Source organism: Boleophthalmus pectinirostris, unplaced genomic scaffold (assembly GCF_026225935.1).
Source record: "Boleophthalmus pectinirostris isolate CB_2022bp ecotype Guang Dong unplaced genomic scaffold, ASM2622593v1 HiC_scaffold_3, whole genome shotgun sequence".
Taxonomy (NCBI): domain Eukaryota; kingdom Metazoa; phylum Chordata; class Actinopteri; order Gobiiformes; family Gobiidae; genus Boleophthalmus; species Boleophthalmus pectinirostris.
In genome coordinates, this window is record NW_026571299.1 from 34,427,569 (window position 1) to 34,451,900 (window position 24,332).

The 24,332-nt window shown below is 38.4% G+C and overlaps 1 protein-coding gene across 2 annotated transcripts in view; it reads left to right on the forward strand.

The window, feature by feature from the left end:
- The first annotated feature begins 3,964 nt into the window (after positions 1-3,964).
- Positions 3,965-24,332, forward strand: part of erc2 (ELKS/RAB6-interacting/CAST family member 2) — a 30,243-nt gene continuing 9,875 nt past the window's right edge. Inside the window, exons 1-11 of one of the 2 annotated variants that reach the window (XM_055160874.1) lie at positions 3,965-4,047; positions 7,023-7,058; positions 7,150-7,832; positions 15,657-16,100; positions 16,771-16,845; positions 19,186-19,341; positions 20,126-20,293; positions 21,043-21,210; positions 23,079-23,216; positions 23,302-23,442; positions 23,650-23,790. In XM_055160874.1, the coding sequence (XP_055016849.1) occupies positions 3,990-4,047; positions 7,023-7,058; positions 7,150-7,832; positions 15,657-16,100; positions 16,771-16,845; positions 19,186-19,341; positions 20,126-20,293; positions 21,043-21,210; positions 23,079-23,216; positions 23,302-23,442; positions 23,650-23,790 (2,208 nt within the window). In that variant the 5' untranslated portion in view covers positions 3,965-3,989. The remainder of the gene's footprint in view (positions 4,048-7,022; positions 7,059-7,149; positions 7,833-15,656; positions 16,101-16,770; positions 16,846-19,185; positions 19,342-20,125; positions 20,294-21,042; positions 21,211-23,078; positions 23,217-23,301; positions 23,443-23,649; positions 23,791-24,332) is intronic. The other variant, XM_055160875.1, reaches the window with a different exon arrangement.

Genomic DNA, 24,332 nt, shown 5'->3' on the forward strand with positions numbered 1-24,332 from the left:
GCAAAATATCTGTCATTCACTGTTGTAAGTGCAATGGGCAAGCGTCAGTCGTGTATCCATTGTGAAACCCTGTGTTAAAATAGTGTATCCCTGTAAACAGAGTAAAAATTTTGGTGCATCATGTCAAGTAATGTGATATATGAAAAATATTGATCCTGCAATTTCCAAACGGAGAAGAAAATAAAAAAAAATAACTGAAATGTCTTTGTGTTTCTTTTTTCCTCTCAAATAAAAAGGTGAACCATATTTCAAGCAAGTTGTTATTATATATGTATATACACACACACATACTGTGCATGTGGGTGGGTGTGTATAATTATATATATGTGTGTATATATATATATATATATATATATATATATATGTGTGTGTGTGTGTGTGTGTGTATATATATATAGATAGATAGATAGATAGATAGATAGATAGAAATATAGATATATTTTAGATATATTTTATAGATATAGATATATTTTAATGATGTGTTTTTGTTTACATTTGCTAGTACTTTGATTTTAACATTGAGTAGCATAGGGATTTTAAACTACAAAATGAAGCATGTATGCATAAGAAGACAAGGCTTTATCCCTGAAGACAGTGATGACTTATCTTTGTGTGGGTGGTGGCATGTTGGAGCAGGAGAAGATGCCAATGTATATGAAGCAACGGAGGTGTGAGGAAGGAAAGTGTCTGTCATTTCAGATCAACCAAGAATTTATGATAATGTATTCATGCTTGTGATTTCTTCATTTAGTTTAGGGCATTGTGTGATCGTGGACCATACAGAGATCTGAAAATAAAGATGAAATTGATTATTAGTTTATGAATTATGAGTCCAATTTAATAAAACAGCTATTACTCAATAATGAACGTGGCACATAATTCAGAGCGTCTTTGTTTTTTATACCTGCTAAACGTTAATTAAACACCTCCATTTGGCCATCTGCCTCCTATTCTCCCACACCAATCTTGAAAAATATGTATCTAAGCAGGTTGAAATAATCTGGAGTATACTGTAGTAGTGCGCATAACTGCAGTACATATCTGAAGAGCTTGCCTGCCCCCATCTGGTTTAAATGAGTTCAAGCCAAAACATTATATGTGTATGTGTGTGTGTATCTATATATATATACACACACACACACACACACACACACACACAAAATTAAGTAATTAAGAAATGGTATTGTACTATGGATCAGTGTTTTTGACAAGACATTCTTAATCCACAATCTCATTTTGAAAGTGTGAGGTCATTCTCTTTCTCCTTAAGACCCACATCTTCATACTAGAATAATAGTACTAGTATATTTTTTCTGTTCATCTTAACATTTAAGATAATATAGCCTATACTTGAAAGAGTAGACTTACAGCAGAGATACTGAGGTCAAAACAGTCTACACTTTCTCTAATAACTGATACGGCTTATCAGTGAGATTGCTATTGCACTTTAAATACGCCTACTCCATCTTTGCTCTAAAAATAATTTATTGCATTGACCCACAGCCAACTTCCCTTGGTTATATACTTACAGGAGCATATTTAACTGCATGTTAATGGATATAAAATAAAACTGAAAAGTGCAGGAAGTAGTAAAAATTGACACTTGTGTGCAGTTTCATATTCAATAACAATTTCTGTTAAAAAACATCAATACTAGTTGTGTTTTTTCCATTGTATGTCCTGAACCTTCCAACAATAGAATAACTACTACAAGTATTAGAGGCTACTGTAAACTGCACTGTCAATAAGACAGAAAAAAATACTACATGGTCTTTATCATACAAATGTAGAAACAAAAGTGTTTCAAAGAAGTTTCACTCAGATGTATTAATAGATTCAGTCATTTGTTTTGTTAAATGTCACATCCTTTAATACATTCCTGGAAGCCATGACATACCGTATTCAGAAGAAGTGGTGATCAGTGACTCATTGTCCCTACTATACCTGTATGTGAGTTTGTGAGTCATCCTCCACTGATAGGATGTGTCTTAATAAAGAATAAACTTCACTGATGTAACAAATAAATCAATTTGTAATTTCTCTTTGCAGTACCTGAATTAAAAGCCATCTTCATTTCTTCATTTCTGAGTGGTTATCCATAATATTAAAGATACAATACCCTTATTAACCATGCCTCTGACATTTCCCAAAGACAATTTATAAGCACCTATTAATTACCACAAACTGGGCTCAAGTGCAAATGTATTCCCAGAACTGTTCTTGGTAGTGATTGATGAGCCTTTGATGAGTCAACACTTGGTACAAACCACAAGAGGTCAGCACTGAGCAGCTATCCAAGTCCTCAATATGTCTGGAACCATCAAGTCAGGGAGCTTAACGATCAATGAATAAAGACCAGAGAGGGGCCAAGACTAGACTTCCCTGTTTCATCTGCCACTCACATAACTCTTAATTGATACTCTATTCGTTAATAGTGAAGAAGCCACTGCACATCTTAAAGCTGTCTGATAATGGTGAAATAAAGCCCCCATATCCTTGTTTGAGTTTATTAAGCCATAAGCATAGACTGTACGATCTATGGCCATAAGATTATCTAACAAAACCCTGGCTTCTGTGAAGGACACCGAATTAGCAGGACTTAGTAGGTACCTCAAAGTGGAAAGTATTGATGACTTGACTGAGAAATTTGTACTGTATCGAATCTTATCAGTTCATTTTTCATGGTAATTGCCACTGTTGAATTGATGTGTTATGAGAATGTGGAGTGATTGCACCATTTATTTTTCTGTTGTCCTGTGTTGTTGTGTTTATGAGTTTAGGAGACAATAATGGCTAATCTAATCTAGACAACTGATCTTTTTGTGAAAGTGAAAAGAAGGGTTTTTCTTTAACAAAGGGTATCTGGTGAAAAAAAAAAAAGCCAAACATCCTAACTTTAATCCAAAATCTTAGTTTTCAGTTTTTGCCATTGTCCATTTGTTCCTATTTTGATTATGTGCTACAACTTTCCACAGAAGAGTGTTTATACAGTTTATACAGTAATGGACAAAGACATGATTAATTGTGAGAAAGGCAGCAATGTTACAGTAATGAGATAAGAGGTTCGTGGAAATAATATAATTAAGACTTATAAAATCAAAGGACATATTGGATCAAAACAAAACAAATGTGTATGAAAAAATTCTGTATTTCCATTACTGTGACCAACAAGTTATCTGGAAAAATACAAAGCTTTAATAATAATAATAATAATAATAATAATAATAATAATAATAATAATAATAATAATAATAATGCACTTAAATCCAGTGAGCTGAGACAGAAATGCTGATGCTTCTGCTTTGGGCCCTGTCAAGCATACTTAGCATCAGTGTTTACAAAGCAAAACCAGAAGAGATCTCCTTAATTCAATGCATCCATGGCACAGAGGAAAGGAAAAGGAGGACATTAGAAAGCAGTTTATGTGCTGTTTGTTTAAGCACTTGAGAAGGACAAAGCCAGGTCAATGAAGTGAGCATGCAGTGTCAAGAGCCTGGACTCGTTCATGCTCCAACTGAACCTACAAAGCAGATCCCTATAGCCTACTTCACAGTATTATAGCCTACTAGTGCCTAGTAATGTTGATTGGTACTATTTGTTACTATGAAATGCCTTCGAGTTACATATCATGGGCCTATTCTATATGTATATGATTCTAAACAAGAAGGAGCCGTGTAAAGGTTATCTTTGTTGTAACTTGAACCATGAAACTCTAATAAAAATAAATCACAAAGCTGTAGCTAATCAAAGTGGACCCTTGCATTGATTTCTGTTCAAGAGGTGAAATAGTGGTGGGTTGTATTGCTGTCTCCATTTCGTTCGCCCACCCCCTCCTCAGGCCAGATGCTACTTCATCCACAGCGTCTACAGCGGCGTGCGTCCGCGGCTCCAGTGACGCTCAAATGGTGAGGAGGAGGAGGGAGTGCGCCTGCGTGAACCAATGACAGCGCGCCGTACTGAGCTGGAGGAGAGAGGCTGCCGCTTGGTGAATGGAGGCGACGAGATGCTGGCTACCGTGGCGGACGTCGGGATTTAACATCGACAAAGGTATTTCTGTAATGATTTAAAGTGAAGACGCTCGGCATCATACGAGTCAGATATTTAGACAGTGGACGCGCGTGTCCTTCGGTTTGCGTGTTGTGGTTAAATCACTGGTTGAGTGCTGTCGGTAATGGGCTTGTAGACACAGTTGGTCAGCGTACGTACACTGGTGCAACTGAGCGGTTTGATTTTTTCTAGAACCTGCCATATAAAGCGACAAGAGAAACTGTAAACTCGTATGTAATGAAAGGTCTCCTCACATACGTTGAATGGTGCAGCCAATTGTGTTGGTGCGTCCAGGTGCTGCTCGACCGACGCACCGCACGTCCAGTCATCGAAAATGAAGGCCCAGCTGTCAATTGAACACCCGTGCTAATGCATGCGCTCCATACAGCCGATAGCCTATATTGCCCTAGACACAAGAATCGTTCTTCATACGAGGTTTGGTTGGCATGCTGTATTTATGTGATGTTGTAATAGTATCCGTCTTTGGGCTACTATATTTAATCCTATAAAAGCGGTCTCAATTATTGAGTGGGTTAAAATGACGGGAACAGTAAGACGTTCTTCTCTAGCCCACCACTGAAGTGGGCTGAACAGGCAGCGTCAGGGCTGTGTAGTAGAATACGTGATAAGGAGGAGGATGTTGCATGTGTTGCACCGCTCTGAACCGGTTTCGCGTCTCCAGATTACCAGTTACTGTTCATTATGAAGGTTAATACACGTGGCGAATAAAAGGGCAAGCATGACAAAACCATTCCCTAAAAAAGTCTATAAAAAGGTATGTTTAAGAATTAGTTTGAGTCACGATGGCAGTCTGATGGAAAGCAAAATGTCTGCTTCCTGCCTTTTGGAAATGTCACAGCGTAGCTCTGTGTCTCGCGTGCACTCAGCAGCGCCTGTGGTGGCTCTTTCAGAGCAGCTGTATCCGCACCACTGCCTCCCAAAGTAGCGCCATCAACTGACCACGGTGCCATCACTCGCTTGGCCTTTGTTTCTGTTTTGAAGCCCAATGCAATATGGTGCAAGACCTACAATAGCCGAGGGCTTATATAATGACGATGATTAGATCTTGTTGCTCAATGATAAAACGTATATTTAAGGTTTTAGGAAATTTTGTATAAATTGTCTTGCCCGGAAAGAGTTTTGGAATCACTGGAAGAGTGCATTTAGCTCTATCAGCCTGAAAAATGCAAGGTCGTTTAAATATAATAACTTTTTCTGAAATGTTTAAGTAGCCTCTCTTAAAATTACTTGAATTTACAATCTTAATCTGGATTTGACACGTTTGAATTGGTTGGATTAAATATGGTGTGCAATGTAGAATATATTTTATTGGTTTCAAGACATTTATGTCTGGTTACATGTTAATTTACAACTGTTGTTCACAGACATTCTGATTAATGTGATAACACAACTTTCTTACCCTTTTTTGAAGGCCAACTGTATTGTGATGAGGCATTGTCCAGATCATCACTGCAGGAGTCACTGGTGCATTAGGGAGCATGGGAAAAGCCAACAACTTCTGAAAAATAAAAGAACAGAAGCAGAGAAGAGTCAGTGTTGTCACAGCTTTGTTCACATGTATTTCTTGGGTATTATGTTCAGCCCAGGTACTTCAGCTACATCTGTGTCAAAACTGAATGTGTCAGGAAGGATGAGGAATTTGAATTAATGTTTAATTACAGTTACTAAATATAGATGTTTTCATCTCCTGTGACCAGCTCAGGGTCTCTCCACTTGGGAATGAGTTTATATTAAACAGACAGTAAGTAAGATTTGGATTTTGAATCAAATAATCATTACCTGTGCTTCCAGAAGCAAAGTATTGTTTACTAACTTTTACATCTTTAATGCTGATTTAGCCTTAATTACAAAAACACTGCACAGGGCCAAGTTATGTGATAATTTTGTGTTTTGGTTCTAAAAATGATTATCCAATCAGAAAGCAGAATGTGCCTCACATCAGCCTCTCATTTGGGTTGCCATTTTCAACGCTGAAATCCAGAACTCTGTCTGACTTGAATCCTCACTATGTAAACCTCAATCATTAGTCAGTGCAGCCTCTGAACATGAAGCATGGTCTATCCGCACACTAACAATGAGAAAAATATTGTGTCCTCTATATGCAAGTTAAGCCACTAGCAACCACTGTGTGTGTTAAACAGCAAGAATGAAGGTTACAAGAGAATATCAAATTTGTTACAGAAGTAATCTTATACACCGATAGATTATATTTTACTCCATACAAATATATGCTTATTGAACATAGTCAGTTCCCCCACACCTCTGTAAAGGTGTGCTGTACTTCAGTCACATAAGCGACAAGTGCCTCCATTAACCCTCAGAGTATCCATGGAAACAGAACAGAAGCAGTAAGTGTCATTAAAAAGAGAATTGTTCACTTTGACTTTGGGGCCAAAAATAACACAAGACACCTGTATGTGGTGTCCATAATAAAGACATCTTAAGCTTATGACAGAATTCACCTTCACTGTAATATGTAGGGCTGTAAAACTAGTCATTAAGTTAATAACTGGCCAGTGTCCCAGTTAACCAAACTTTTTTATTAATTCACTTTTTTTTTTAACGGGGATTATCAAAGGACCACAGCCAAAAGGAAAAGGCATGGAGTAAGTTAGCTGGACGTTTGGGAGTGAATCGTGAGTTTCATCTCCCTTTTTATATATATGCGTAGTACTTTTGTTGTGTTAGTCTTACGCATGTGCCACTGCAGTGTTCATGCTTTTTTAAAATTAAATATGACTGACTGATTTACATGGTCAAAATCAAATGTAGCTTTAAAATTTTAAATGTAGCTTAATTTGTATAGGATGGAAGATGCAGACAGCTTTGTACAATACAACTTTATAATGCATCATTCCTCTTTGTGACTTGATTAATTATGATTAAATGATTAGATCTTGTTTTTTTACATCCATTCATGTTGCACACACTAACTGTCTCTACTCTCTCAACAGGTGCTCTCTGCTGCTTCCTGGGGTTGGACATTGATGGTACATTATTTCTGCTGATAAAGACATGAAGTAAGCTGCTCATGTGTGCTTCACACAGTCACAGTCTGATTTTTGCGTGTCGCTGTTAAAGGACCTTATCAGGAGATGTACGGCAGCGCCAGAGCAGTAGGCCACATTGAGAGCAGCCCTGCCCGTTCACCGCGGCTGCCCCGCTCCCCCCGCTTGGGCCATCGGAGGGCCAACAGCGGAGGAGGGAGCAGTGGTGGGGGCAAGACGCTCTCCATGGAGAACATCCAGTCCCTCAATGCTGCCTATGCCACCTCAGGGCCCATGTACCTGAGTGACCACGAGGGTGTGGGCTCCACTGCCACATACCCCCGTGGTCACATGACCATAGGACGGGCCAGCCGCGCCATGTATGGGGGGCGCGTCACCGCCATGGGCAGCAGTCCCAACATCGCCTCAGTTGGGCTTCATGGGGACATCCTGTCCTACAGTGACCTGGGCTCTCTGTCCATGCTACATGCACACCATCACCACCAGGGGGTGCCCTCTGCCCTGCTGCGACAGGCTGTGAGGAGCAGTGGGGGCGAGCTGCTGGAAATGCAGGCCCAGCTCAGGGACATGCAGAGAGAGAATGAGATGCTGCGCAGAGAACTGGACCTGAAGGACAGTAAGTTAGGCTCCTCCACAAACAGCATCAAGAGCTTCTGGAGCCCCGAGTTGAAGAAGGAGAGGATCATGAGGAAGGAGGAGGCAGCACGAACATCCATATTGAAAGAGCAGATGAGAGTGACTCACGAGGAGAACCAGGTGAGAGCAGCTCAACTCAAACCATTCACTCATGTCTCAGTATGTCTTCATCTCCTGTGAATGAAGCCAACCCTTGTCAAATGCTGCAGTCAGTTCAGTTTTAGAGGAAATGTGAAGACCTTTCTGGAAAGAGTTGTGTTCATAAATATTTAACTCACTATGTGCTCAGATAGTGCTCCTCAGAATAAATTGCTGAAGCCATTTGGCATAATCCAGACAAAAGTATGACTAGAAGACATAAAATTATTATGATACAAACTCTAATATTTTTGTTCTCAAATAAATAATACTGAGCTCATTCAAATGTAGGAAGCAATGTAGTGATGGTCCATTTCGATTACAGCTGACACAAGTTGGCACAATGCTCAGACACAATTATCAAATTGACTTTATCACTGCTGCCTGAGCCTATGCATCTCTGTATTCTTTATTCACCCTGACTCAATCACAAATCACTGTCTGTCAGTCAATGTTCTGCTAACCCTTCCTTTATTCAGTTTTATTGCATGTTAAACTCAAACTCAGTGTTCACCAGTCTATTGATAATTTATAAATATATAATTACAACATAGAAACATGTGATAGAAATAAACAAATCATTGAGTTGAAAGCAGCAGCACATGGAGCTGCTCATTTTAAACCAAAAAAATGATATGTCAGAGGTAGGTCAATCACACAGTAAATAAATACTTATTTGATTAAAAAAAAAAATCTTATCTAGTAATTCTATATCTTGATAACATATGCATTCTTCACATGCCTATGTAATTAAATAGTATTGTTTGTTGAAGTATACAAACATAGTGTGGCATGATGCAGCAAATTGCACAATCTCCCTTGAAGCAGTCCAGCAGTGTAAGGGTAATTTCTGCCAGCTGCTTGTGGTCTGTGTGCCCGGCTGCCTGCACTTCTGTCCGTCTCCCTGAGTGATGCTGTCACACACACACACACACACACATGCACACAAACACGCACGTATATATGTACACACACAGAGCCCCTGAAACTGTCATTACTGGAGCAGCGGGCAACATCGCTCCAGCCTCAAGGTCAAACACACGACCACTGACTGTCTAAACTCGGCTAGTCTACATTTGTCCTCATGTCAGCTGCCTTCTCATGTGAATAGTCAGTAATTCATTGTACTTGTGTTCCCTAATGTGTGATTTGTTTGCTTGTCTCGGGAGAGTTGCCATGTTTCTAATAGGAAACATGTCAAGCGATTAACCTCTCAATGAGCACAGGTGAGTTAGACAAACATTCATGCTTTTTTATTACTTTAGATAAAATTGTCATGGTGATGAAGCATACAGTGAATAATTGTCAGACTTCATTTCTTTTGACTTGTCATCAAAAAATTGGATTATGCAAGTGTTCATTGTGTACACCTCCCCTCTTCAAGGCCAGAGTAACAGATCTAGGCCCCAACATCTAACAACATTTAGTTAAAGAAAATAAATGGATGGCTGTACTGGAGGCTAGCGCCTTGGGGACACTGTCCTCAGCTGTGTCAGAGGCTTCCAATCTCTGTGTAGAGTTGCTCTCTGCATACCCTCCCTGTGGGGTTTTTGTCTGATTTCCTCACTGTCCATAGTTCCATGAAAAAGCCAAAGTCTGTACTGACCATGTCTCCCACTACCTATACTTGCTGGGATAGGCCCCAACCACATTTAGGAAATAAATGTACTAGTAAAACAACACTATAAGTCCAGCATTTATTTTGTAAACATCCTGGCATTTTTTTCTTCACAGGGACAAGGATTCTTATGACATAGTGATCCTGAAATTTAAATAGGCCGAACAGTTTGTAGTAAACAGCAAATAATATGATGAGTGAATGACTAACTGTCCGTTTAATTTGTTCCCCTCCTAAGCCCATAGTTGCTGCATCCCCTTGCGACCTCTAATATGAAAAGACTGAACAAAAGTAATGCCTATAGAGAGAGTGTCTAGGAGAAAATTACATGCTCTTTCAGCTGTGGCACAGACAAGGCAAAGGCCATTTATAGCTTATCATTTTTTCAGTGCTACTTATTACTCACTGTGAATCTGTGCATATTTTTAGTCTGGCTTTAACATTCAGTTCAGCTCAATATGTTAAATGCAATATGAAAGGCTTGCACTGTGAGCCACAGTCCCTTTGTACTGAATACAAGAGAGACTCCTTTTATGCCTTGCCTTGTCCGTCCGGGTTTGCTCTGACTGTGCCCTGGATGATATTTATATCTCTCCTGGTGGGGATCATTAATGAAGTATGTCGGCTAAAAAAGACAGATGTGCTACATTATGGGTCCTCTCAATCTTGGTTTGGGCCTGTGGGGCATCCTTACATAAGTATATTGTTATGGTGGGATGATCATTTGGTCACACCCATTGGGCTTGTTGAAGGAATATATTGGCTTTTACCAACAGAGCAAAACTAGGCCAATTATCTTGGTACAGGCTGTAGGACTTGATTAGCCTCAGCAAATGCCAAGCATTTCTTCAGTCTGGAAAAAAAAATTGTCATGTTTGATTTCCTATTATAGCTCTAGCATTATAGGACAGTCCAAAGAAATCAATTGTTTGACTAGAGGTCATGACAGAGCACCATTGACTAGTAAATTATTCATCTTCTTTGCTTTGATCCAGTGCTGAGTCATGATTGGTCAGTTATTTAGTGCATCCCTACTTAAAGTTAAAAGTAGTATAGTAACATGTAACATTAACATGTAGTATGGAAGGCTAAAATATATATAATTATCTTTACAGTCACAATGCCAGCTAGCAGCTTAAAGAAGGTATTGAATTTTTTAAAACAAAAACAAATATGCTCAAACTTAAAAACATTTACCAATCAAACCATTGTCATATGAGCTTGACTGGCTTCAAAGTTAAAGGCAGAGAGAACTGACAGTGGTGGGAAATTGGACAGATTCCAAAGCAACACATTTAGGAAAAAACAAAACAATGTAAAACAATATAAAACTGTACCACATCTGACAGACTCATGACCAAAGCTGCTCACAACGCACTCCCCAAAATACAGTCTGATTGGCCTGTACCCTCCCTGTGAGTTCTCTGCATCTTATCCCCACTGAAAGCAGGCGCAGGTCACACTTCACTGAGCAGTAAAAGCAGAAGACCCTGGGTGAATATGGATGCAGGATGTTTCTATAGAAAAGTGAAATTATATTAATACTAGGGGTGTGAATCTGGTGCTATGTTACATATCATGATATGCCTGTTATGATTCAATATATTGCGATATATATCTTGATACTAAAACGAGATTATTAGTAATATTTTGTAACACTTTTGGGTCAATTGTATTTTCAATTACATCAGTTTTGTAACTGAATATAGCAATAACTGAATTAATGTTTACATTTTACATTTGTTTCCCCAATTGATTGCACTATTGTCCTATTAAGGTTGGTTACATATTTTATGCCTGTTTCTTTTTTTATTTATTTTTCAAAGTTTCAGTGTTAAATTTTTTTTTATTATTTGTACTAGGGCTCCCAGATATTCAGTAGCACATGCTGTGCTTTACACCCATTGTATCTCTTTTTTCATATACACCAGAATTTTTGTTTTTGTTTTTTACTTAAAGTTCTGAGACCCTCTCATATTCAAATCTATCTGATTCAGAGGACATTATAAGAATACATATTTTCCTTCAAATCGATCTAACAAAATAAAAAAAATCACTCAATGTAAAAAGAAAAGAAAAAAAAAAAAGCTTAGCTTGAGGTAACTTCTAGATGCATGTGTCATTGTCTGGAAGCTCATTTCTCTTGAGGCGTGATGACCACCAACACACACCATGTCAGAGTGAGTCACAGATGTGTCCTGTGAATGACAAGTGCATTGATTTGTTAGAAACAGCTTGTTAATCATTTAAACCACCAGTGTCATTATGCAAATGCAGTGTGGGGGCTTGATGGCAAAGTGTAGGGAGGTCATTGATTGAAGAGGAGGTGCTGGGAGGAAAAATGCAGTTCTATAGGCAACATAGACAAACAAGATCGTTGCAGCATGTGTAATAAACAGTAGGTAAAATATATGGCCATTAAATAAATTTTGTATTAATTTAAACTGAAAAAGTGTAACCATTTTGGTCTATGTTTTTAAAAAGCTTTATAACATCTTACATGTTTAGCATATATCTGAATTAAAAGAAATAATATGTTAAATTAATTGGCATAAATTAAACAGATGTAAACCTAATGCAAAAAATTACACATGATAGTAAATTATCAATGGCAAACGTGATAAACTGAGAAGTGAGAAGAGAAGTGCCTCCATGTGTCATTCAATCAACTGCAGACTCTTGGACCTGTTGACTATACTGTTGACTACGAGACCCACATTTGAAGTTAAAATAATTAATTTCATCGAACATTTATTCTGTTTATTTTGGAAAAAGTCAAACAATGAAACGGATTGAAGTCCATGATGGCATTTGCAGCTCATGGTGCATATGTGCATACCTGTGCAAACACTGTCCTCTTGTGGTCGGAAGAGGATGTACAGGATATTGTAAACATTATTAACAATGTTATTATATTGTCACTTTTCGGATATTATTATTATTATTATTGGCCCGAGCCAGTAACGTAGTAACTGGCTCGGGCTATTGTTCTTCGTCGGTTTCTTCCGCTCTTTTATTATTATTATTTCTCCTTGCAAACGATCGCGATTTTGAGGGCCTGAACGTCGACGAAAAGTCCCCAAACCGTGTATCAGATCGATCCGGTGAAAAATTTGATAAAATGGCCATCGTCACAATACCTAAAGCACCCTCACTCAACAGCGCCCCCTTGAAAATGCACGTTTTGACAGGAATGGGGGCTGGTTATTTTAATAGATCCATGGGGCTGACACATATTTTGGTTCGGAACAGTGATAGAACTCAAGGAGACAAGCAAAAAAGCCAATCATTGTGCACCCCTATGACGAACAGGAAGTCGGCCATATTGGATCAAAAACTCGCCGCCGTTTTGACTTGGGTGTCTACAAAAAGATTCAAGTCCCCGGGGTTTGGTCCAAATGAGCTCAGATTTGACATGTCACATCTACAGACATAAACTCACAAAATGCATAAGAAGGTTTTTTGAAAAACGCCTTCATTTTCTGTTTTTTCGGTGACCTGTCACGGCCACAGGCATTGGCCTAGAGAGCTCAAATTCAAATCACAATTGTGTGATCCAGACCTGAATGTAATGAAATATGAAATCTAATACAAGTGAACTCTATAGCGCCCCCTAGCATAGACGTGAAACGTCACCATGATCGGATTTTGATCAAATTTGGGAATTCAATTCTATGCAGGATTACAAGCAAAAAAGTCCATTACGGACATGATGCATTTTCCACCTTTAGCCAGCAGGGGCGCAAAGACTCCACCAAAAAATTGTAAAAAAAAAAAAAAAATAAAATATTACATGTCCATGTTTAATCTGATCGTGCTGAAATTTAAATCACTAATGCGTGATCTCAGCCTGAATATAATACACTATAAAACATATGAAAAGTGAACACTATAGCGCCCCCTAGCATAGACATGAAATGTCAACATTATCAGATTAGTACCAAATTCGGGAATTAAGTTCTATGCATGATTACAAGCAAAAAAGTCTATTATGAACATCGGGTATTTCTTATGGTTGGCCAGCAGGGGCGCAAAAACTCCCCCCAAAAATATAAAAAAAAAAATATTACACGGACAGGCTTAGTCCGATCGTGCTGAAATTTGAATCATTAATGCGTGATCTCAGCCTGAATATAATACACTATAAAACATATGAAAAGTGGACACTATAGCGCCCCCTAGCTTAGACATGAAACGTCAATATTCTTGGATTTGTACCAATTCAGGGATTAAGTTCTATACATGATTACGAGAAAAATATATATATATTACGGACATGGGGCATTTTACACGGTTGGCCAGCAGGGGCGCAAGACTTCCCTCAAAAATGTTGTAAAAATTATTATATGCACATGTTTAGTCCGATTGTAATGAAATTTCTATCAGTTATACACTGCATGACCCAGATTCCATTGATATGTCAAATACAGTTATTAGGGATACAGTGCCACCTATAGGAATGCACACAATTTGTAAAAATGTAATTTTTCTGGTGGACGAACTGTCGACCTGGGCAGCTGTCGGGAAGAGAGACTGGGACGAGACATTAGTAGCAGTAGTAGTAGTATTAAACATGTTTAATAAAACATTAATCTTTTTTTTTTTTTTTTTTTTAACTGAACTGAATAAAAGGCTCTATAGGCAATTCCTATACATTCAAACTGGAGAATATTTTTCTTGAACACATTCAAGAGTTGATGCTATAACTGGTTTACTTATAAAGATAAGACTTTTTGCAAATACATCTTTCCAGAAAGGTTATAAACCATAATAATTCCATTGATACATTGTAAATGGTGTAATAACAGCCCCGGCCCCTGGGTGGCGCTCCTATAAAGCTTAAGTTGGCTGGTGTTGGCCATCCTGTATGTTACTCATGCTCTGACGCTGTGTTTACCATGCATCTGTATTTTCTGTTCATTCTGCCCATGCTCTGCAGCTGCTGGATGCCCGCAGGACTAAGGTTTGTCGCTATGTTTGCACCACGTGTTGAGTGCACAACATACCGTTAGCCTCAGTGTGTCAAAATGATTCCCTCTCTCCCATAAGCCCAATAGAGAAACAAAGAGCTCTCCTGTCTGTACTGTGAACCCTCCCCTCTATCTTCAGTGAGCACCACGAGAAAAACTGGATACTCTGTGCACCTAAATCACCAATCAAATGTGTCTGCTAACCCTCTGTTGATACCCTCAAACTCAATTTGAAATGACCAAATAATGTTTTGGACAAAGATTGATTTTGGTATGTACAAAAATATATTACAAGAACCATATCAATCAATCTTTGACAGAAATGTGGCCCTAATAGCAGCTTATCCTATTATGAAGGCACACAGTTGCCGGACATTTTCGGTAGAGGTCATTTCCAGCCATTCATATTTACTATTAAATGATCCAAATTATATTACTTTCACCGCGGAAAAACTATAAATATAGATTTTCTGAATTTGCAGCCATTAATACACTGCAAGTGCTCAAATTCGACTGTTCTCAACATACATCCGGTAGAACATTATGACCACTTGCCTCACATTCAGCCCAACAAACTTATATTCCAGTAACTTCAGGATGACTTATTATCCTCTTCTGCTATTTAGGCAACAATCGTAATTCACCCTGTTCCTTTGGACCATATTTTTGATAGGTCCTGACCTCTGCAGAACATTTGGCACTTGTCAAACCCATTCTAGTCAAATCATTTGTCTTTTGGTTTTAAATTTCTATTACACGAACATTAAAGACATTGTTCACTTGTTGCCTTATATGATTATCATGATTATTTCCATCTGTATTATTCACTTCACCTGTGAGTGGTCATAATGCTGTCTGAATTATGTAAATGTAGCTTCTTCTTTTTTTTTTTAGATCAGTAATGATGTTGTTTGAATTTATTTGATAAACACTAAACTTGTTAAATTATAAACTGTATATATATTTTAAATGTTACAGAACATTATCAAAACTTTTATCAGTGAGTGATTCAAAGTAAGTTTGATCCTGGAATTAGGAGCATTGCTCTTTTAAATGGACTGGTCAAAGGTGTGAGAAAAAAAGTAAAAGTTGTTTATTTTAAATTGCTGTAGAAATGCTTAATGCTACATCAATGCATGCATCCTTGACCTGGGTCTATATTTCCCTTTAGATTTGTATCTAATGTTGTAAGTTTGAGCCAAGTGTCTGTGTGTCCAGCACCTCCAGATGACCATCCAGGCCCTGCAGGATGAGCTTCGCACCCAGAGAGACCTCAACCACCTGCTGCAGCAGGAGAGTGGGAACAGGCCTGGAGCAGAGCACTTCACCACCATTGAACTAACAGAGGAGAACTTCAGGAGACTGCAAGCCGAACATGACCGACAGGCCAAGGAGCTGTTCCTACTCAGAAAGACCCTGGAGGAGATGGAGCTGAGGATTGAAACACAGAAACAAACGCTGGGTGCGAGGGATGAGTCTATAAAGAAGCTGCTGGAGATGCTGCAGAGCAAAGGCCTGCCTTCGGGACCAGGAAGGGCATCTGAAGAAGAGGAGCAGGAGCGGGCCAGGCGCATCGCTGAAGCAGAAGCTCAGCTTGGACACCTGGAGGTCATTCTGGATCAGAAGGAGAAGGAAAACATCCATCTCAGAGAGGTACTCAAAGTATGACAATTTTATATATTTTCAATAAATGTTCAAAGTCTTACAGTTATATTAACTTGTAATTACAAAAGCATATTTTAAAATAATATTTATTTATTTATTTTTATAAATAGCTACAAACCAATATAAGGCATAATGAGGGAACATCAGATGGTTAGAGATCTGTTTTAGCTCAGTGGCAAAGTAATCAATATTATGTAAAGGAAATGCTTTAATTTTTTTTTAACCATCATTCACTTAACGTGTCTAAAATAATTTGACTGTAGCCTATGGCATGTTCCCATATTAAGCAGATGGGGTGACCCACTTAAAAGGACAGTGAACATGTGTTCAAGCAGCAAGCCATTCAGGCAAGGGATAATCAGCAATGTCAGAAAACACTGAAATACTGGGTGGTGATAGTAAAAACTAAACCAGGTTGGTTTTGTTTAACACTTCATATATCTCTTACTTTGTACAGCCAATAACATGTTTTTGTTATGTGAACATGTTCATGGCACTTTTGCACTACAGTCCCTAGAGGACAGTGCAGTACTTTATTTACTAAATAACTTTTCTTCACATGTCTTGTATTTGTAATGCACCTTACTATGCTATGTGTGGATACAATGACACTAACAACAAAGAAAACTCTGTGGAAATATAGACTTTTTGTGTATATTTCTGACAGGAACTGCACAGGAGAAATCAGCTGCATCAAGACCCAAGCAAAACCAAGGCACTACAGACCATCATTGAAATGAAAGTAAGAACTGCTAAATAATTCCTTATTCTATTCTATTTTTATTAAATATTTCCTTTTATTTGGCCTAATCGTGGCATATATTGTTTACATGTGTGGCAGTGTTTATTGTATTTAGCTTATTTTTGTTCACATGTTAAAGGGCCTGGAGTTATGTTATGTTTCATTCACTCATGTCTAATGCACAAACTCAGCATATTTAGGCTGAGTTCTTCTCTCAAAGCAAAACACTCTATTTCACCTTGTGATGTCTTGTGGTAATTCAGGAAGTGTTCCATACACCTTCCCTAGAATCATTTGGATGATTTCAGCCCTGGAATTGCCCATCTTTACTAAACACAGGGTAAAAGGTAGCTGTTATCTTGAAAACTACCGCTTCATGACATCACAAGGTGGGACAGAACATTTTGAGATTTGGAAATGTAGAGAGGCTAATAATAATAAAGCGTTTCTCAATTTGAAAATAAAACAAAACACAACTCCAAGTATGTTTCTGATGAGAATGAACAGTTCACAAGTTTGTTTACGTAACATAGGACCTTTAAGGTTAAGTATTAATTGAATCTACTTGCTCACACAGAATTGTACAGGGTTGTATTTATGCTGTATGATTCACAATGAAAAATGTATCAAATCTTTAATCCTGAAAGGCCTTATGTAGTTATTAGTGTTTAAAAAGGAAATGACAGTGTGGTTTGTAGAAAGTATCTTATAGTTAAGAATTTTGGATTTACAGTTAATTTGGAAGATGCCATTGCATATTGACAAGACTTATCACGCTGTATTGTATGAAACTATTAGGCATATGTAGCATGTGTTACATGGTTAGAAACCCCACTCAAAGCAATCTATGCATATACTTGTCAAGATGCTTTTCATAATTTAGCTACCTCTCCTTTCATTGCTTCTGGTGCAGCTCTTATATGCAAATCAGTGCACTGTTAATGTTGCCTGTATTGAGCCATGGTCTGAGGTGAACCTTACTGTGTAGCGGCTCCTTCCGTACACTGCTGAATCCACATCAGCCCACTGCAGAGGCCTGACATCACTTCCTCAAAATAAATCATGACATCATTGTGGAGCTGACACGGCCCTTCACTCGGCTCAGATTGGCGCTCCCCTCTCCGTCCTCCCTCCTCCCCCTAGTGTGATCATGTGACCCCCTTTTTGCGCTGGTGTCCTGATGAGTTCCATTTAGAGGGACGATAGGAAAAACCTGCCTCTTGGTTTGTGTGTGTGTGCTGTGAGCAGGAAGCCTCTCTCCGTCTGTCCCCATCCCAGTACTGTCCCTCTGCTGATAGAAGCACAAATATCCCTCCCTCCTCCCTTTCTCCCCTCATATGCCTCCCTCTTGCTCGCCCGCTCCTCCTCACTCACCAGAGACAGTGCACCGCAGCTATATAGCCTTGCCTGCCTGCTGCTACCATGGAAACAGGTGTGGTTGTTTATGACAGTAAGAGTGTGCTAGTGTGCAGGGACATGGATATAGAAAGCGATAAAGAGCAGGATTTACTGATCAGGTCGAGGGGCCAGTGATTACATGTGGATGGAGTAAAAAAAATCAGCTCGCTGTTTAAAGGTACGGTGCCTTGTATATCTGTTGCAGCCATCTGATTATATTGATGTTTGTCTCGTAACATGGGGAGGTAGCGCAGTGGCAAGTGCATGTACATGTGTCTAATGCATTATAACCCCTCAATCTCATTTTATTATAGGCCACTCCTGCCTCCATCACCATCCCTGTTTGCAATATGTGTACCCCCGTTAATTCTTTGTATTAGTGGCTAGTGGTCCGGCCCTGCTCACACCCACAAGTTCACAAGTTCAAAGCCACTGGAAGACAGAGCAAGCTTGCACTGTGCCCCCGCAGTAAAAGAGAGATGGACCATGGCTAATCTTAAAGACGTTGTATTATTTATTTAAAAAGCCGTGAAGCTAAGGCTACAGCAGCACTCGCAGTTGCAGTCTTGTGAGCTTGTGTTCTGCATTGATCTGCAAGAAACTACTGCAAAAGCTACTTTTCATCTTCACCCTCAGGCTTGGCTGCTTCACACTGGTCTACTCTCCTCTCTCTGCGTGAGCTTAACATCTCCAAATGGTGACTAATCTATAGATACCATCTGTAAGCAGCTAGCTAGGGACCTTTTGATTTTTATTGATACTACAGTTGTTACCAGTATTCTCTTGAGCTTATGTTTAACAGTCTGCCATGTTTGTTTTTTATGTTTACCTTACTTAACATGCCATAGCTTTTGCTTTTAACGTACTGGGAGTTTGTTGATGAATATCAACTTTTCAGCTCTCATTTAACGTGTGTCTGCCCTGCATGTGTCTTTTGTGCAGGATACCAAAATTGCCTCCTTGGAGCGCAACATTCGAGATCTGGAAGATGAGATCCAAATGTTAAAAGCAAATGGCTTACTGAACACTGAGGACAGAGAAGAGGAGATCAAGCAGATGGAGGTCTACAAGAACCACTCCAAGTTTATGAAGACTAAGGTACATAAACAGTTTGTAGTGCACTCAGCTAAAGCAATGTGCAGTGGGCTGATTACAGTATGAAACTGCTGTAACGTTTAGTGACATCTGCAATGTGTTTTGTTGCCAGCTATCAGGGAGTGGAGTGCCACATCCAGGCTACTCAAATGAATGACTAAATGTGCTGATGCATGCTTTTCCAAATGCAGTCACTTTATCTGAAGGTGCAAAGTTTTTGAGCTTAAAGACACCATTTAATGCACATGAACTGAGTTTGGGGAGAAAAGAATAAATAGGTCAATATATAAAACATCATATTTTTATTGTCTGGATTATTTGATAATAATAATAAGAAAAATAGAAATTATGAAAGGTAATGAACAAATCAGTATTTTCGACTAGAATGTTTAAAGGCATAAATCCACCTCATTCATTTCATTCATTCATTTCAAATATACAATTATATATATATATATATATATATATATATATATATATATATATATATATATATATATATATATATATATATATATATATTGATCTCTTCGTCTCTTTTCTGAAGCTTCTATGTTATGTTTACATCCTCTCCATATGATTCTCACATGTTTTGTTATACTATTTTTAGACTTTCATCAATCATGAATGGGCATGATGTATAATATATGACGAAAGCAGGAGAGTCAGTCCTAAATGCATTTTTAATGGGAGAAAAGAGTGTTGATGAAGTAATGTACAAACGATTAGCCACTATGAGACTACGCTATTCATTTGTAATAATGAGAGCCATGTCCCCTTGGTGCAGATTGACCAGCTGAAGCAGGAGCTGTCGAAGAAGGAGTCAGAGCTCTTGGCTCTGCAGACGAAACTAGAAACTCTCAACAACCAGAACTCAGACTGCAAACAGCACATCGAGGTTCTCAAAGAGTCTCTCACTGCCAAGGAGCAACGCGCTGCCATCCTCCAGACTGAGGTGCCACTCAAACACCGTATCAGGCTATTAATTCATAGCATTTGAAGAAGACATATTATGCTTTTTGTGGAATTTAGTAATGAAATTTCATTTTAATTTGTTATTTTAAATTTTAAATAATGATTTAAAATGGCTTAAAAGCAGAAGCACTCTTACTGATTTCATGTTCAGTAGTGCTAAACTGATATGCCCTGCTTCTTTGTAGTTGTATTTTACCAGAGCAAACATAGCAAGCAGATTTTTATTATTTACTCATTCTATTGCTGAAAAATGGCTATCTGACATTTTTAATACTGTCATTTTTTAATAATCGCAAGTATTAAGTAAGTAAATAAGAAAAGTGGGAGGAGTTAAGGGGTAGGTGAAAACATACATTTTATCTTTTCTCTTGAAAGCAGGACACACAGGATTGCTCAAAAACACATGAAACTATTAAAATAGGAGGAGCTGAAGGAAGTGTCTGGAGTGAAGGAAGTCTGGGAGTCCCTGCTTAGATTTCTGCCCCCGCGACCTGGTCCCGGATAAGAGGAAGAAAATGGATGGATAAACAATTAAAATACGATTTTGAGTTAAATTATGTGGAGGGATCTCTGTTATAACATTAAGAAAAGCTCATAATGAGTCCTGAAAAAAATTGTTGTTGTACATATTAGTTCCAAGACTTTTCTTTTAGTTAATTAAGACTATTTCTACAATTTAAGATTCTGTTAAAGATTAAAAACCTTGCATTTTGCTTACACTTACTTCAGGTGGATGCTCTCCGCCTGCGTCTTGAGGAGAAAGAATCGTTCCTAAATAAGAAAACCAAACAGCTTCAGGACCTGACTGAGGAGAAGGGGACACTCGCAGGAGAGATCAGGGACATGAAGGACATGCTAGAGGTCAAAGAGCGCAAGATCAACGTGCTACAGAAGAAGGTATGGATGGATCATGCTTTGAATAGTGCTCTTTTGTCAGAATATTTCCTTTTATCTAATATTTTATACTTTACCAGGTTACTTAATAGCTAAGCTAAACAATTTCATGCAAAACCTTTCAAAACATTTTATTTACAATAATTTAAAGAAAAGAGGGGGAAAAAATTAACTGACTGGGCAGCAGTGTACCTGGAAATACACTGTGGCAACATCAAATGTATTCAAATAATGCTGATAAACAATTTTAATTTGACCACTGTGTGTCTTAAACGAAGCCTCTAAACCACAGAGGGCGTCTGGTGTCTCTGGAGGGATCAGAGCCCTTAGAAAGACCAGATATTTCTGCCTCACTGCCTCTGGTTGTACAAGCTATAAATAGTATTACTCTCTCTCTTCCACCAGATCAGCCTTTAGTATTTTGGCTTTCATCAAATCTAATTTACCTTTTACATGAATTTCTTTTATGTAAATCTATCCTAAAATGTGACGATGGCATATTTTTCTAATACACCTTTTTATTTTAGGTTGTTTTTTTTGTTTTGTTTTTTTTAAGATGCACCATGTCATTTTCTTGGTTGAGGGTGCACCACCTGTTATTGCTTGTCTTAATTCAAACTGAATCTTGTTTCTGAACCCTTTGGAATGTGTTTCTGAACCTGTTGGAGCACAGACAAATGTCTGGAGGCTTTGTGAAGAAGAGGCTCTGTAGTTGTGGCCTCTGCTCTGATCTATTCTCATTTCAAGTGGGAACAATTTCTACACAGAGGAAAGTCAGATTTAAAATTGCGTCTGAGTTATATTGGGTAAATATAAGAACTCTCTCTGTGGATGATCTGATAGACAACAGATTAAGCATATTTTTGGGTCTTGACAGTTCCCATGTCAAAGCTGAAGCACATCTCATTAAACATGAGATTAGGGACTTGTAATTAGACTAATGTCCAGGCGGAATTCAGAAAAAATTCCTAAAAAAAATTTGTACATTTTTGGGTTATTATTTATTTGTGGTTTTAGAGTACAAATTGGTCCAGATTCTTCTCAGAATGGTTGATTTGACTGAAAATAAGTTTGTTAGAGATTTCCATTAATGTTTTACCATTTTATGTCCATGAGATTGAGAGTTCTCTTTTATCAGAAACTAGACAAACAGAAATTAATTAAGAAAAAGTACAAAGATCTTTTGAATTTTAACAGGATATAGATAAGTTTAATGCCATACTGTGGAACATTTCAAGCAACACAATACAATCTTTATGGAGACAAGTAGGTGATAGACCCTTCATCTGAAAAGTTACATAGTGCACCTTTGCAGTTGGTTTATCATGTTGTAATTATGCTCCATGAGTGTATGTATGCAGTTTATTGATACTTTACCTCTACCATGGTGAAACAACACATGTCCAGGAGCCAGTGATCAATGCAAGTGTTCATGGTCCTCTTTAGGTGTTTGATTTTCAACAAAATTTGAGAGTGACCAACTCAAAAACTGTTGTGACTGTAATTTTATGTGTGAGAGACTTTAAAAGTACAAATCACCTGTCAAACTGTGTTAAAATAAAGCTCAGATTAAAGTTGAAACTGAGTAACAGAGCTTCAGACTGAGCAGTGCCCATATGATATGGCACTATATGCCCATTCATACCCCAAGGAATATTGATGGCATCATCTCCAACGTATCAATAATGTTATTAATTAAAGTTTGGCATTTATGTGCGAGATAACATGTGGCCTGCAATGCACAAAATATAATGTTTTTAAGTAGTTTTTGGAACAAAATAAATACTTGTTATAAAAGTTATGTCCACACTATTTTTCATGTACATGAGCCAGTCAGTTAATCACTAGTGTTCCTACTCTTCCTGCAACAGATTGAAAACCTTCAAGAACAGCTCCGTGACAAAGACAAACAGCTGGGAAACCTTAAGGATCGCATCAAGTCCCTCCAAACTGACTCCAGTAACACAGACACTGCCCTGGCCACCCTGGAGGAGGCGCTGTCCGAGAAGGTACTCCCAGGCCAATATACCGCGAGATTTTATATTTTGATCACATACAAATCAACGGAATATTATGTGTTTGTCACTGGATTAGGAGCGGATTATTGAGCGTTTAAAAGACCAAAGAGAGAGGGAGGATCGTGAGCGTCTGGAGGAAGTGGAGTCTTACAAGAAAGAGAACAAGGATTTAAAGGAGAAGGTCAACAGTTTGCAGATAGAGCTGACTGAAAAAGAGGTCAGTGCCCGGGCAACACACTATTACTACTGAGACTTCTACTGCAATTACTACTATTATGATTACTATTATTGGATTAATTAACTACTTTTGTTACTGCTAGTATGGCTAATGCTGTTTCCTCAAAATTGTAATTAAAATAAACTGTTTTTGTACTTTAAACAAGCAGGTGACTTTGTTCTCTATGCATTCTCTCCCCATTCACAGTCCAGTCTCATTGATTTGAAGGAGCATGCCTCGTCACTGGCTTCTTCAGGCCTTAAAAAGGATTCAAAACTCAAATCACTGGAGATTGCCATTGAACAGAAAAAAGAAGAGTGTAGTAAGTTAGAAACGCAGTTGCAAAAGGTAAGACCAACATTACCTTCATATTTGTTTATAGATTGAGGAATGACAGTGGCTCAGTGATCAGAGCAGTGGTCCCCCAACCCGAAGGTCGGAGGATCTATTCCAGCTCAGACCAAGTTCTGCTGTTGTGTCCTTAAGCAAGATACCCGTATGAAAATGGTGAGAGTGATAGATGGTGGTCTGAGGGCCTGATGGCACATATTGGCAGCCTTGCTTCTGCCGGTCTGTTACCACCATTGAATAGGGTGTCAATGAATAATGACCACACTGTAGTGCCTGTAAAGCACATTACAAGTGTAAGGCATTATTAGCTACGTTTTTGTATAGTTGGACGCTGGACGTGGAAGTTGGACCTAACTTTAAGGTGCATTATGCAAGTTTACTGGTGGAGAGTATGCCACCTGCTTGTCGCCATAGAAATATAATATGATGTTAAACCTATCTCCATGAAAACAAGTGGGTGTCACCACAAAGTTATACTGTATGCCAGATCTGTCGAGTGAGGAGCCAACAGAGCACCTGGTAAATTATCAATGCACTTG